This window comes from Cydia pomonella, chromosome 13, assembly GCF_033807575.1.
Source record: "Cydia pomonella isolate Wapato2018A chromosome 13, ilCydPomo1, whole genome shotgun sequence".
NCBI classification, from domain to species: domain Eukaryota; kingdom Metazoa; phylum Arthropoda; class Insecta; order Lepidoptera; family Tortricidae; genus Cydia; species Cydia pomonella.
In genome coordinates, this window is record NC_084715.1 from 8,720,144 (window position 1) to 8,737,183 (window position 17,040).

Below are 17,040 nucleotides of genomic sequence, written 5' to 3' on the forward strand. Positions count from 1 at the left end.
ACGTAGGGAAGTTGAGAAGTTGCCTTTGTATTTTGTTTTTTTTTTTAAGTTTAGGTAGGTATTGATAATATAAATTTAATGTCATTCTCGTTATTGTACGTCCGAACTAATACAGCTAAATAAATAATGAAGACGATAATGTTTGTCTAGATTAATTTCGAAAACTCTCTTAAAATGTTTCATGTTTCGTTTAAACTTAAACTGTACGTTCTCTGGATAACGTACATTTTTCTTGGCTATATTGTGGTAAATACGAGCGTGTGAAAGCTTAATGCTCGCGGTGTTCTTTATAAAAGTCGCAAAATAGAAATTTGGTGTTAATTTATTGTGGTGAATACGACGGTTTAAGTTTTTTCCACCTAACTTTATCACTAGAGTATTTAAATTAAAGTCTAAATATATATGCCTTGGAGGGAACTAGTCCTTATATCTTAGGTACCTATACATAGGTACCTAATGTATTTATGTAGTATTGAGGTAAGGCAAGCAATGAGAGGTGATTAAAACTATGGGAGATAGTAAATTATGTGATTTACCAAACTGTTAAGTTTGAAACGAACATACTACCGACATTATATAAGTAAGCATAAAATACTTTCGCATGTTCCTTGCGAATAGCATTGATCCTGCCACGGCACGTCGGTTCTGTGGCGAGCCGAGAGGCTGGCGCAACTTATTGTGCGTCGTATGCGGAAATTGCGGTAGCAGGAAATACGTTTAAAAGTGCAAAGGCCGGGAGGGAGCCTGGGACCGCACGCTCGGCAGGCAGGCACTTCGGCGGGCATCGAATATGGATTTAAGATTAACGAGGCCACGTAAGCGCGGCAACGTCGCGGGGTGTTTACATGCGGGTGCAGCGGGCGCTCGCGGGCGGTATCGATCGCTGGGCGGGGCGCGGGGCGGGGCGCCCGGGCCGGGCGTCAGTACGCGTCGGGGCCGCATCCGCGCGGCCGTCGCTCGTCCAGCTGCGGCGCGCCGGAGTGACTCCGCGGCCTCGGGCGCCCGGCGGCGGCGGCGAGCCTCGCGCCGCCCGCCCCCGCGCCGATGCCGCCCGCCCGCGCTCGCGCTCCGCTCCCTGCGCCCGTCCCGCGCCCCGAGGGCCGCGCCGCGCGCGCAGCCTGGCTCCCCGCACCCCGCGCCCGCGTCTGCGTCCCGTGTTCCTCTGGGCGCGCCAGCAAGACGGCCGAGTGCAGGCCGTGCACTGTGAGGACTACGACCCGCGCAACCGCATCCGCCTGGCGCGCACCCCCAGTGGCTGGCGCGTGATCCCGCGCACCGAGATCTACAACGCGATCCGAGTGCCACCCGCACCGCCGCGCGAGCGCAAGCGCAGCCGCGCCGCCCGCAAGCGAGCTCGCGAGCCGGCCTGGCTCGCCACTCCCGACCTGGAGACCCACATCCCCTCGCACACCATCGCGGTGCCGCGCTCGGCCGCGCCGGCGCGTGCGCCCGCGCCGCTGCCGCCCGCGCCTACGCCGCCGCCCGAGCCCACGCCGCTCGACAACCTGCTGGCCGTGGCCGAGCTCGAATTCAACCAGCAGCGCGGCAAGGACCTCGAGCTGGAGGCCGGCGTGAACGACGCTTACGCCTTCCTGCCCGACGAGGCGGTCGCTAGAGACGTCATGTCGTTCGAACTCGGTGAACCCCCCAAAACTACCGAGGATATATTCTACGACCGGAAATCCCATGGGGAGGAGGACTTTCAGAACAATCTAGTGGTGCATAAAGATTTATTTGAGACTATCAGTGAGGCACATTATTTGCCGGAGTTGAGCGGGCCTCACGACGAGGCCCTTCTCGAATCGCTCGTAGAGAAAGGTTGTGAGGACAATCAAATCCTGGGTCAGGCGCTGGACAAGCTGGCACACCTGGTAACGGGTGGCGGCGACTACGCAGAGGAGGAAGAAGACATGCTGTTGAGTGGGGCGCCAGTTGCTGACATCATTGACAGGCTGGAACAGTCGCTCGAGTCTCCCGGACGCAGCAGCATCACTGCAGCACAGGGCCTGCTGCATTTGCACCACATCGGAGACCAGCTGCATGATATCCAACCTGAACAACAGACTGTCGATCAAACTTACATGTCAGACGAAGTGTTTGTTCCTGAAGTGTCCACGTTAACGTTGACTCCAGAAAGGGAACTTCAGGCTGGTATGGAATATGAACAAGAAGCCGAGAAGACGCTAGAAGACGCCGTTGAAGTGACTGAATCTATGTATACAGATATTAGTGAGCCGGTAATTGAAGAGCATGAGAATTACAAAGAGAATGCCGAAAAGGAACGGCCAAATCCTACGTTACCAGAAGATAGTGAGATTCCCGTGCCAACTGTAATTACTACAGATGCCGAAGCGGCTAAAGTTGATGAGCCAGTAGAAGAAAACGAGGAAGATATACTAACGTACATGCCGAAAGAAGAAGTTACACAGCCGGAAGGCGCTGGAGAAGACTCCGAGAAAGAAACAGAACCGGAATCGGAAGACCCTTCTGTGTGTGAGTTAGTGGCTACTGATCTTAGTTTAAAGGCAGTTCAGAAGCAAAAACAGGTGTTAAGTGCAGTGATAGAAACGAAGCATGTGGAGGAAAATGTGACAGTGGAGAAGAGCGAAGAACTTCCGAGGGATTTGAGTGTGCACCGGAGACTACCGACCCCCCACGCATCGCCGCGGAGGATTGACATCCCGAGGGCACCGTCACGGGAGTCGGACGCCATGCAGTCCCCTCAGCCTAGTGGCATCCCTGCCATACCATCATCACCAGAAATATTCACGGCGCCGCAAAAAAGTAAACAGACGCTGTTTCTAGAAACGTTACTGTCTTCTCCATCTCCAAAGATGTACACGTCGGAAGTTACCATCACAAAGCAACAATGCGAGCCTCTTAATTTAGGTAAACACAGAAAATCTGCGAGTCCAACCGTCTCCAGTTGCTCAGACGAAATGAGGAAATTAAATAAAGAATTTGGTGAACCGCAGGAGAAAAGGATAAAGAATGAAACGGACTTAGCTAAAATTAGTAAAGTTTTCAAAGGTTCAAACGACGACTCTAAAAAATCTGAAAAGTTGACGCATAAATCTAATGAGGATACGAGTCCATTAAAACAATTGCAAATTTTAAAGACCACTGCAGACTTCAACATTCCAGATCCGCTCTTAGTACCTAAAGACAAATTGAATCACATATTAGCGGCACCCGGGCGAGAGATTCCAGCCTTACTAATACAAAGGCCAGAGCTCAGACTACCCGAGGCGTTCGCGTACCCCTCCATTCTTCAAGACCCAGATATACTAGTCATATCTTTGTCACAACTTGAAAACATCTTAGAAAATGATGCCAAAAAATTATCGATTCCTAAAGGTAAGGAACCTACAATGCCAGAGCCTATAAGAATGTCGAGTAGCGACCCACCCAAGCCTGAAGTACGTAGTACTACCACTCCAGTGCCAGACCAAACGGCACACCCAAAACCTATCCAATTAGATGCCTTAGCTACAGATATAGACGCGGCCACCACGGCGGCGCTCAACCAGATGTTCTGGCTCCCTTACTTGAATCAGCTGGAAGTAATGGCGGCTTGCTCTCAAAACAGCGAATTCCTAAAAGCAATGAGTGCGTCTGGCTACTCTGGGCAAAACTATGCAGAGTTATCTCAAATGCTAAATGCGTCTCGCTTCATGGGACCCGGAGGGTTCCCAATGATGCCACAGATGGACTACGACAACAGAATGCAATTCGCTATGTGGCAGGAAGCTATGAATCAGGCGAACGCGGCTGCGTCCCGGTCGAAATCGGAAGCCCAGAAAGAAGTGCCATCAAAATCTGCTGACGTCCAAAATCCTTTCGTCCATTCAACGAAGAATCATCAAAGCAAATCACAGTCACATTCGGCGGCACGAACTAGCCCGATCGCTCACAACTACAACAGTAATCAGCGGTCTATGGCCCATAATCCGTTTTTCCAAAGCATGTATCCCGGGATGAACCCGAATATCAGACCAAACATGCCGCTTCCGGGTCTACAGATACCGTATTTCAATCCAAATATGATGGGGAGCCAAAGATCACCTCGTACGAGCCAACAGAAGAGCCCAACTTCGCCATATTATCCAAATAATAATTATTTGCAAAGCGTAAAGCATTCGGAGGCTACGCATCAGCGCAGCAGTAGCACGGGGTCGCAGGAGTCTCCACGACCGCGGATTAGTGTTAAATCGCTCCAGAACCTTCTGGAGCCAACAGCGGTTGCGGCATCCGGGGTAGCAGCTCGACGGTCCTCTGTGCCATCGTCGTCTCTGGGCCGTCGACGGGACGAGCCAGAGGTCGGCAGCACCACACCGCTCGGCGAGCCACCACCGCATCCCATGCCGCACCCGCACGACCCATCAACGTACCACTTGTGGCATCCACTATTTGGCAAGTAAGTACACAAACAATCCTATCGGGGTCGACATCCGTGATAATACTTTAAAATCACACACGTGAGCGTCGCGTGATTACAAGCGTTCCTCTAGAGAAATGTGCATTAGCATTGCTTTTTTGCAGTCATCAATTCCTGCATTTCGTATTGATAATTGAGCGATTAAATAGTCGAGAAAACGTCGCGATTTGACGCTAAGACATATTACCAACATTAACAGCCTAGTACATTATACAGCCTACATTGTAAGTTAGTGGCAGCCATAGCGGTATGCTGTAGAAAGTTTTCCTCTTTGAACGCTCCTACACAAGATATGTACCTACCCTGTTAAATGGGATATTTATAGTTTCATTCACTATACGTATTGAGCTCATACAAACCATGCGTTATCCATGATCGCAGTTTTGTCATTTTAGGCCACAGAGACGATAACTTCGAGTGTATCGCTGTGCTAATCTATGGAATTCCTTTCAACCCAACTAAGTACATTCATTGTACATATTATACAGTGTATAAACAAGTAGGCATTTACAATCTTTACACTGTAAAGGCTGCTTAAACCTGTGAACGTTATCTTAAACAATGATATATACCATATAGGATGGTTCAAACCATTGTGTTATGTAAAAATAGTTTTTCATACCGAAATTTCACAGTATGACAGTACTTATCATCGTTCGGTGAAAATAAATATTTTCACCCCACCAGATGGTAAAAACTCTTTTGATTGTTCAAAAACTGATGAGAAAGTTGCATTTTATCCACATGTGCGGTGCGGCTAAGTAATCGGATGCAAATTTTGAATTGTTTCCTTATGTTGGCTGGTAGAATTCATTTTTAAATGAATATTTTCAATGATAAATATTTAATAACGTACATTTGGATTTGACTTAGTTTGATATTTTACAGTTAGTATTTACCTCGCGTTAGTGCGGTGAAAAATTTCGTGTTTTACACGTAGGCAAAATTTGGCCCAAAGAGTAAGAGATCATTTGTTACCAGTTTTCATAGACCAGACTATGCAAGTGTTATTTTAACCGTCAAACTTCTGTAAAATTACGACACTTGCATAGTCTGGCTGTCTGGGCTATTGAAATCGCTGCCTACTTAGCTTGGTATAACTCTATTATAATTGTCTAAACCGCAAGACTTATGAATAACTTCGATTAAAATATTTTTTTCCTGTCCAAATTATAAGAAAACGTGATTCGCTTCAATTCATTAACAATTTAATCGATTTTGTAACGAAACTAAGCAAAATTGTACTCTAGGTCCTATAGGTAGGTATTTTAAGTTGCAAAGAGAAAATAATACAAATATTAACGAATAAATCTCAATAAAGGTCAGTCCAGTTTTATTTAAAAAAAATTTTTTTTAATAAAACTGGACCTTATAATTTGCCCGCATGGTTAAAATAATCAAAACGCGCAATAAGAAGAGGTAAAGTCTGAACGTAATATCATTATTGTCCAATAACATTGCAATAAAATGCAGATAACATTGGTTAATGTTAGTATAATCATTAAGCTCCATTCATAAAAGAACTTGTTACAATCCACGTTTTACTACATGAAGTCTAGTAAAATACTGGGAACAAGCAGTAACGTTTATAGAACCTGATTGCAAGTACGGCCCATGACTAAAAAGCACATTCATTATAAAGCTGGCGTAGAAATACGACTTTTTTGTCCTAGGTCAGAAATGTTACGCACAATGCACATGTAACCGAGCGGACGTGAGCCGAACGCTCAAACAAAACCAGTACGTCTGGTCTTTGATAACTTACAGTTATTATGGACCTCTAGGTTAGAATTGTACTAGTTCGAGAGCGCTCAATATGCCTGGCGGTTTGTGAATGATAGGAATAAGAGCTAAGGGAGCAATGTACACAGCTCAGTTTCTAACCGAATGAGCTGCAAGCGAACTACTAAAAGTCTTAACGTCTTGAGTATTTATTGCAATACATTTTAATTACCATTGCTATACCTTACCTCATTGCAGTAAGGTTTACGTGAAGCTAACTGTGACGATGTTGGGACGCAGCCTCGGTTGTGTGGGTCGAATTGTACTAGTACTACTAGAGATAGGGACGTTACAAGAAGTAACGTTTTGTGAACAGATAGAGCGGGCTGAATAGCTTTACGAGGACTGACTTCAGATCGAGTCACAACGAACAACTCCATGAGCTCTGGGGGCCTACCGCGAAAACCGAAATTCACAAATTGCGGGGATCTTTCTCTTTTACTCTCACTAAGACGTAATTAAAGTGACAGAGAAAAATGCCCGCAATTGACGAATTTCGATTTTTCCGGTAGCCGCCCTGAGCCCTTTAAATCAAATGTATGTAGGTATCCTTTACATACCATATAGGTAGGTAAATACATAAAGAAGAAGCATAGGTAGATAAATATGTGTGTTATTTTTATGTACGTTTGCAAGATTCGTAATAAATCACTGCAGTCATCCTACATCTCCTACAATTATAACAAAAAAAAAAGCGGCCAAGTGCGAGTCGGACTCGCCCATGAAGGGTTCCCTACCATTTATGACGTATTAAAAAAAACTACTTACTAGATCTCGTTCAAACCAATTTTCGGTGGAAGTTTGCATGGTAATGTATAACATATATTTTTTTTAGATTTTTCATTCTGTTATTTTAGAAGTTACAGGGGGGGGGGCACACATTTTTTCACTTTGGAAGTGTCTCTCGCGCAAACTATTCAGTTTAGAAAAAAATTATATTAGGAACCTAAATATCATTTTTGAAGACCTATCCATAGATACCCCACACGTATGGCTTTGATGAAAAAAAAAAATTTAATTTTATGACGTATTAAAAAAAAACTACTTACTCAGGGGGGGGGGACACAAATTTTTTCACTTTGGAAGTGTCTCTCGCGCAAACTATTCAGTTTAGAAAAAAATGATATTAGAAACCTAAATATCATTTTAGAAGACCTATCCATAGATACCCCACACGTATGGGTTTGATGAAAAAAAATTTTTTGAGTTTCAGTTCTAAGTATGGGGAACCCCCAAAATTTATTGTTTTTTTCTATTTTTGTGTAAAAATCCTAATGCGGTTCATAGAATACATCTACTTACCAAGTTTGAACAGTATAGCTCTTATAGTTTCGGAAAAAAGTGGCGGTGACATAATCGGACAGACAGACGGATATGACGAATCTATAAGGGTTCCGTTTTTTGCCATTTGGCTACGGAACCCTAAAAAACCGATCCTATGAAATGAATCTAATGACGCTTCATATCCCTTTATATGAGTAACGCAGAGGGTGGTCCAACATATAAAGCTGTGGATGTTCCCTCTTCACACGTCTACAACATTACTATATATATATATTATATGTATGTTAGTCTGTAAGGTATTTGTAATATGGGCCTTGTTGCCTGAATCAAATTTTAAATAAATAAATATTAAATTACAATAATCTGCAACAATTTTGGGAACAAATTGCATGATATTCTGTATATAAACATACTAATGCATCAGGACTAAAGATAATTTGAAATAGAGGTGGGTTGTCAAAGAAAACTTTGTAACCGTTTTACTTTTTTTTTTACTTTTAGAACGCCATTTGACTTTGGTTATTCTTTCAAAGATGTGTTAAATTTGTAAAATAATAAAATAGTGGCACCATCTAAGAGATCAAAGGCACTCAAAGGCCAAAGGTATGGCGGCATCGTTTCGAGTGATGGCGCCACAACCTTTAGCCAATGTCCGCCACTTTTTGATATTTAACACATAGGATAAATGAAAAAATAAGGATCAAAGTCAAATGACTTTCTAAAAGTTTTAATAGTGTGTTGAAAGATGGTAGTAAATTTACTGTAGGTACAATTTTTTCTTTGACAATCTACCTTTATTTCAAATTCTTGATCAAGACTTTATTATCGCCAAAAGGGATGTCACATTATAATACTGTTGTAAAGCTAAATGTAGCTACAGCATGTTACGTTGTTGTGTTATTGGGCGTCTTTAAACCAGAACTAGGTTAAAAGGGCGTTACCGATCTATTCTAGAAGTGTCCCCTTATTTAACTATGCAACTGCGGTAATCTTAGTTCCGACCGGGTCAGACAGAGGGTAAATCTGGTTGCCTGAGTGGGTTAGGGCAGATTTAGGAAACAGACAGGCCCGATTTAGACCAGACGACCTCAATTAAAGGCGATAAGCGAATGAAAATAGCACGAAAACTAGGCTGTATCAAAATTAGTTACATTATTGAATAAAGGCTTGAGGAAATATCATCCATATTTAGAACTTTATTTGGCACGAATAGAAGTCCAATGAGGCCGGGAAGCCTCGAGTCATTGATTATTCCAACCTTATCCGAACAATTTCAAAGAGGATGAACATGAAATACTTTCTAATCTTCGATAAGATCCCTAAATTTATTTGTTTTTATAATCAACTTTTCATCTGTAATTCGGCCTTTTCAGTATATAAACCCCACCTAAGATAAAGTCACACACTTAGGCATAAAATCAACAGATTTTTACATATATATTAATTTTCTTTGGTAGGATTTATTCTTGGAGTTCATTGTTTTTACATTGAGAGGTTATAATCTGGCATAAAAGGCTCTGCCTACGGAGCTGATGGTCCCGGGTTCAAATCTTGGTAAGGGCATTTATTCGTGTGATGAGCATGGATATTTGTTCCTGAGTCATGGGTGTTTTCTATATATTTAAGTATTTATAAATATTTATATATTATATATATCGTTGACTAAGTACCCTCAACACAAGCCTTATTGAGCTTACTGTGGGACTTAGTCAATTTGTGTAATAATGTCCTATAATATTTATTTATTTATAAACTAACAAGCTATCAATAAAGTATGTTCTATATTTATCTTGCTGATTAGTGGCCTTTTCTTTCATTTAAACCAGTGATGGAGGACCTAAAATTCACATATCAAACAGCAGTTCAAATATTTTTAAGGATTTCATAGTGGTTGATTAATCTGCATTTGTTTCTTTTATCTGTGATATTAGGTACCTAACTACTAGGTGAATTCAGCAATATTACTACCTGTGTCCATATGTTAAATTTGTATGTAAGATTACGCAGCTATTAACCTTGCTCACCCTACCACCCATTCGTTAATTATACATTAGCATTGAAAAATTATTCTTATTACTTGTAATAAAATCCGTACAGTGAACATCTGGATGTACATCATCAAATAAATCATTACCGTTCTCTTCGTGTGTGTTCTCGTCCTAACGAAGCCAAACATGGCTCAGTTTATTTGAAATGTAGGTTATGTTCGGAACGCTCTAGATTTGTATCATTAAGCCTTAACGACTGTGTCAATACTTAACGCTTGGATGTACAGTTGGATATGTTTATTTTTACAAACTACAATTTTTATTACAAGACTAAAGTTTGCAGCAAAGTAACGCGTATTAAAGTTTGATTGCACGGTTAATTTTGATAACACGGCAGTTAAATACGAGTATGTAAGTGTTAATGATGCGACCCGGACGACCGGTTTGGCCTAGTGGGTAGTGACCCTGCCTACGAAGCTGATGGTCCCGGGTTCAAATCCTGGTAAGGGCATTCGTGTGATGAGCATGGATATTTGTTCCTGAGTCATGGGTGTTTTCTATGTATTTAAGTATTTATAAATATTTATATATTATATATATCGTTGTCTAAGTACCCTCAACACAAGCCTTATTGAGCTTACTGTGGGACTTAGTCAATTTGTGTAATAATGTCCTATAATATTTATTTATTTATTTAATGTAAAGTAATGAAAAAATAAAGAATAAAGACAAAAGCAAATGTTATAATATAACTTTCTTTAACTTTTCGTAACTTGCTTCAGACCGTTTGCATTACACTTCGGACAACTTTCAAGTCGATTCTCTTTAATTGCTTTTGGATTTTCATAATTAATTTTATTAGGGAAATACGAAGGGTTGGGATCTTTTAGTAGTTTTGCCATGAGCGCTTGCAATAAGTAAAAAACGTCAGCGCGTATTTACATACTTATATTTTTACCAAAACATGCAACTCTTCGAACGTCTCTAAAGCGCGATCAATTGCAAATCTGTGAACAAAGTTGAATAATATTTATAACGGTGGCCTTTAATGGATATAAATTTATGCGGAATTAATTAAATTAATGGTATAAAGACACTTATGGTGTTTATAATATCGAATATGCTCTGGTTTGTCATTTTAAAAGCCAAAACCACTAGCTGATGTCTTTATTTTTGTATACATACATAGAAACAGCTAAAAACACCGACCAGAAAGATACCAGTATCTAGTATGTGTAGATAGTTTGTAGCTCTTGATGATATTCATTAATTAAAGACACCGTCTAACTAGAATACTCTTTTTGCTAAAAGATATTAGGAATTCAAAGAGGGCTGAAACAACACGTTATTGGTGTAAAAATGCCACTTATTACCGAAGTTCATAATCCGTGAAATGCCACGGCGCCCTCCACGTCGCAGATGCCCCACGTTTCATTACATAGTAGGCTAAAAAGCACTTATTGTGACTGTACAATAAGCAGAAACGTCTACTAATGAAACGATTATTGACCAAGCTTTAGCAAAGGTCTCCGTTCAGCTTGGGCAAAAATGCTTTCGTATAAGTTACAAAAATAAAGAATTTTGTATTTGTATTGTATATGCATTATATCCTCTCCAGGTCACATTTCTCAACCGATTCTCGTGAAATTTTGTAAGCTGGTTCGGTAGCCAAATATAATTTTTCAGTCGTTTTTTTGATATACTTAATTCAAATTTGCCATAAAGGACTTAAGCGCTAGTAATAGTATGATAATAACTTAACCAAGTATTTTTAATTAATTAATTTTGTTAAGTTAAGTATCGCGAGGTCTACAGCTGAAGCGCTGGTGGCGTAGCGGTAAAAGTGGGCGAGTTGCAATCCGGAGGTCGAGGGTTCAAGCCCCGGCGCGTACCAATGAGTTTTTTGGAACTTATGTACGAAATATCACATTTGATATTTACCAGTAGCTTTTCGGTGAAGGAAAACATCATGAGGAAACCGGTCTAATCCCAATAAGGTCTAGTTTACCCGCTGGGTTGGAAGGTCAGATGGCAGTCGCTTTCATAAAAACAAGTGTCAAGCGGACCACAGGCTCTCAGCCGTGGCAAAACGCCGGCACAACGCGAGGAAGACGATCGCGAGGTCTTCAGCTCACAGAGCCACAAGTTTGTACTCTGTTTCATATCCCAGATACTAAAGTGCGATTGACTAATTTACTGCCTACGCGTTTGTACCGACTTCGTACTAAAATGCCAGATCGATTGGACAGTGAGCATCAAAAGTAGCGGATCAGATTGCGCTTCAAAGCATCTACCATTCTATAATAACTTAGGGATACGTCTTTATATGTAGACCAATTAGAGTGTCACAGATAAAACGGAATCCGAAAAAAACACATTGCTAGAATGAAGTAAAATGTTCCATATACTAGAGTACGAGAAGCTCAATTGGAAGAGCTCAGGCGAAGTCGTAGATTAGGGCTTAATGGGATTTGGGACATACAGTTGTCCAATTGTTCACTTAATATAGAAACTGTAAAGGGACGTTACTGCAAAGGAAGTCAGTGAAAGATAATACCAATTCGCTGAACGGCCTTTTAAATTTCTCATTTGCTTCGGAACTCGGACAGCGCTTTTCGGTATTTTTTCCTGCGCTCCTTTTCTTTGGTAAGATCACACAGTCATAGTTTCAATATTCTAGCTTACCGGTTAAAAATGATACGTAATTTGTCCTTTTACATGAATAATTTAAATACACCAACCTGATCAAAGGCACTTACGACCGTCGTCCCGGTATCGTAGTCGTAGCCAGTAAAAGGCCCCAGTACGAATTAGTGTCAGCATACGATATAAAGTCGACGCCGGAAAGATTAAGTGATATTAAAAGCTTTCAGGCCGAGCGTTGGCGTTTTTTTTTACTTTTTACCCGACGTCAAAAAAAAGAGTGCAACTTGACTCTCGACTTTTTTAAATATGCGCTCGTATTTACCGAGTTTATTAACCGATGTATATTTTATTATATATGAACACTGCATGATAACATTCGTATTAGGGGGCTGGCCGAGATGACATCGACAAACGCCAAGCAAAAAAGTATCGGGATGATAGATGCTACGAAATGTCACGTGACTATTTCCATACATTATTTAAGTTTGAAGCGGCTTTTTCTATCAACTTTTTCTATCTTGGCTAGACCCCCGCCCCCGTCTCTGCCGCACTTATATAGAAGAGTGATAGGGAGACATTACCGTTTCGTTCGCTAACTTCGCTACAAGGCACAAACGATAGGCATCTTCGCAAGGCCCCCAGAACTCAAATCTGATATCGCTGATTGTGATATCAGATTTGAGAGGCTGAGACATAATAGATGTAACTAGTATGCAATACATACTTATACAGGTTTATATCGCAATGTATACATAGAAATTTTCTATGAACTTCTCTGACATACACATACCAGTCACAGTCATAATGTGATATTTAATTAAATATTATTAATACAAAACCCTAAAACCGGAGTGTTTACCATGTTTATAAAACAAATATACAAGGTAAATTAGTTTATGTAAATGATCATGATAGCTTCCAATCATATATTCAGTCATAATGCGACTCCTAGAGCAATTTGGCATTAAATCCGTCCTTAGCCTTGTTAGGGTTCCGTACATAAAGGGTAAAACGGAACCCTATTTCTAAGACGCCGCTGTCTCTCTGTCTGTCTGTCCGTCTGTCACCAGGCTGTATCTCATAAACCGTGATAGTTAGAAATTTTCATAAATGATGTATTTCTGTTGCCGCTATAGCAACAAATACTAAAAAGTACGGAACCCCCGGTGGGCGAGTCCAACTCGCACTACTCCGGATTTTTTAGTGCAACTAGGGTTGCTGTACGTTATTTTCCCCCTGACACGTCAGGATTTTTTGTTTCTTTGTCAGGATTGCGGGGGACTTGGCGATTGTCAGGGTTTTTTAGAAACCTTAACTAACCACTAGAAGCTAGCTAAAAGTTTGGAGTTGGTGACAGAAAAGGTAAGGTTATGCCGTAGCTACAGCATGGTTAATCAAAGGACTATTGGTCCACAAAAGGTTTTATAATAAGGATTTAACGGACACCTTCGTGGTAATGGTAACGAAAAATAGTGGACAATGTGAGGATGGGGGGCAATTGTTTATAAGGCGTCGGGCCTTTTGACAGGACATTCCATTTTTGCATATGGCAAACCTAAGTGCAACAAAACTCACTCTATTCATTATGGTATCTGATGCAGTAGTAACAGACAGTCTGAATACCTCCGAATATGCCTGAAGTTTCATCATAAAATCAGTATTATGGTCCGTGTCCTAAACTGGAACGACAGTTTATTTTATTAATACACGTTCTGACACATTTCCTTTGTCATGTGAATTTTCTAACACTTCTTCGACTAAAAGCTACAATTTTGTTATTAAGTGGTTATTAAAACTGGGTCATTCTAAAATAGCGTTAAAGTTGACTAGAAATTGCGAACTCATTAAGAAATCATGGCTAATGCCTGGGCCTTATTCTTAAAGGTGTATTATGATATCAAATTGATAATCAAAACGTATTTGGTTGGGTAAGTTCTGCTCTGTCTCTCTCTCTCATCATCATTTTATTGTTCCACCTATTGGGTTTACCTTTTATATAGTTGATTATCCTTTGTCTAGTTTGTCTCGTCCAGTAATTATTGAATCTCAGTGCCCTGCTCGTCTCCAGTTTGTGTCTGATGGCTTTAACCACATCTTGAAGGTTTTATTTATGGCTCAGATACATTAGCTTGATTTCGGGCATTAACGCCCACAGCTTCTTCAAAATTCTTCGCTTCTTCTTTTCCGTCAATGTTTTAAAGTAGTGTTTTCGTTTCTGAATGCCGCTCTTAGAAATTGACCGTCTTGCTTTTACATGTCCTAGTTTGTTGTGTACATAATAAGTACCTATAAGCCCTTCAAATCGATATGATTGATGTACAATTTGGAGTATAATTGCGAGTTTCAGTTGCTTTAATATTCTATGCAAATTCAGTGTTTTCTTTCTTTGTCTAAAATTACTTAATGGGTGTATTCTGATTCTGACTTTCGAAACAATTGTTATAAAGTTGTGGATCCCCAGTTGTTTAATTTAATCCAATACGAGTATATCGAAGAAAATTCAAAAGCTCTTCTTAATTTCGTCTGTACGTAGTTGTAAAACCCGCTATAGATACAAAAGAAAATAAAACCTAATATAATAAATAGAGGAAAGATTATTATCTCAAACATGCAATGCAATGTTGACATGACTTTTACCTACTTCAAATTAGGTCCGGAAATATTACGTATCCGGTGCAATGAGTGAAGATGATATTTAAAGGAATTTCATACAGCCTTACACACTTAGAGCTGTAAAGCAATCTTCTTTTGTTTTAAACGTCAAATTCTGAAACGTCTTGGCATTGAACCATCTAATAGTAGTAGGTTCGTAATTTGTTTTTAGCTGTGTAAACCTACGAATAAAACAAATTGTCAATTTTGTTTTACATGGCTAGTTTAAGAAAAGCTCTATACAAATTTCGGCGAGAAACGGGGTTGCCGCGGCCGCGTATGCCTATTGCCTATCCGTCTATATCTACTTGGCCTGCTACTCTTCGTTTCCCGGCCTCTATATATTGTACTATTTCCAAACAATTGACAGTGCACATAAAGTAAATTAACAAGGGTATAACAGTTTTTTTTCACCACGTCTGTCTACTCGTACTAATACTGCTGGACATAATAAATTTTAAAATTTGTTTTTATTTTGATTTTAAGTTATATATTTGTTTTGATCTTGATTTTAATTTTATTGTAAATACTGATCTCAATTTTAATATATTTTAGCTATAATAGAATCAATTGTTTTATTATTCAAGAAGTAACACGATCTTTAAACTTGAAGGTTTCTCTCTAACCAACAAAATTCAGTCATCATTATCAACTACTACTTACATATATATACATATTACATTTTAATTATCCAAATTACACAAAAAAAACATAAGAAACTTAATACTAGATTACAGGACGATATTATAACAATTACTAATTACACAATTAAAGAAAAATTAAATTAAAATATAAATAATTAATTTAACCATTAATTTTTAAGCTAACAATTGAGACTAAACTAAAACTAGAAATTTAACTACTAAAGAGTACCTGACATTAGGTCTTTACTACTAACCTAAATAACGCCCTACACTAAAAATTCACCCCACGACCCCCCCGACGCAAAAGTACCCATGACACTCGCCGCGTTGCCACGTTGAATGACTATGGATAATCTTTGCATCAGGAAGGTCCCTGAGCGAGGATCCAACCCTCTCTCTCGCATGCGTCTCCCCACTTCCTCGAAAAAGGCCTTGGCCTCGGCACACCAGCACCCGGCGGTTTCTACAGCAAGCGGGACAAATAAATAGTTCGCAAGGACCTCACATTTCTCCCGCTTGCGAACCGCAGCCAACTCGGCCGCTGCCCCTGCCATCCTCACCGTACGGCCAATATGCGACGCCGCGAAAGTGCTGACGCACGTTGCGTCCCACACTAAACATTTCCCCTTCTCCCAGGGAACCAACGTCAACCCATCAGGTCTCTTCCCATCAGAGCGACTGAGGCCCGGAGGTTCCAGCACGCACGGGACGTTTGCAGAAACTAGCGCTCTCCGCACGATATCATTAAGCGCGTGGTGCCGCGGAAATCTCCCTGCACACCGACCACAACTCAACGCGTGATGACCGCTGCTCTCCACCCTAGTACCGCAGATGCAAGCGTGGGGTTCACACACTGCACAGCCCAGGCGAAGAGCAACTGCAATCCGCGTTGAGTCGTTGATATAATAAATTCGAAAGATCGTTGAACTAATAAATTAAGGTGATATATCTGTCCTTCAATACCGGCGCGTCAAACAAATCCGTCGGGCTAGCCAAAGCTTATTGGTCTAGCTCTTCTTACTAGATTTAGGATAAGGTACACCGTCCTCTCGAAAGAGGCAACCTGGTGGCAATCATGTTCTATGAACGCCCTGCAACTTTATAGTTAAGGGTTATCCCTTATCCAGCGAACGCCCACAATCGCAACTTTTTCATTTGTCTGTCCATACTACGTTCAGAATCCACCTTATATGTATTTTAAAATTCTATCGAATGCAAGCGGATTTTCAAATGAAATGCATAAACTAAGCGCAGCAGTCTTGTGGTTTAAATCCTTTGGTTTTTACTGTTTTTTTTTTTACTAGTCAATATGAGCAAAGTGAACAACGGCGTCTCTGTAAAAACGAAGCCCCCATTTTCCTCTCTGAATAGGTATTATAAAATGGGGATTATGACTATGTACGGTTTATAGTAAAACGGTCGTCCAATTTCCACTTAAAGTGTGATTCAATTTTTCGAGGAAACCCCGAAATACATTTTTTTTAAATACTACGTACGTGGCAAACAAGCATACGGCCCGCCTGATGGTAAGCAGTCTCCGTAGCCTGTACGCATGCAACTCCAGAGGAGTTACATACGCGTTGCCGACTCTAACACCCCTCCCTCC

The 17,040-nt window shown here is 40.8% G+C and overlaps 1 protein-coding gene across 3 annotated transcripts in view; it reads left to right on the forward strand.

Moving 5' to 3' along the window:
- LOC133524102 (uncharacterized) overlaps positions 1–17,040 on the forward strand; it is a 111,130-nt gene continuing 94,090 nt past the window's right edge. For all 3 annotated transcript variants that reach the window (XM_061859946.1, XM_061859947.1, XM_061859948.1), the window contains exon 1: positions 1–4,417. In XM_061859946.1, coding sequence (XP_061715930.1) covers positions 846–4,417 — 3,572 coding nt within the window. In that variant the 5' untranslated portion in view covers positions 1–845. The remainder of the gene's footprint in view (positions 4,418–17,040) is intronic.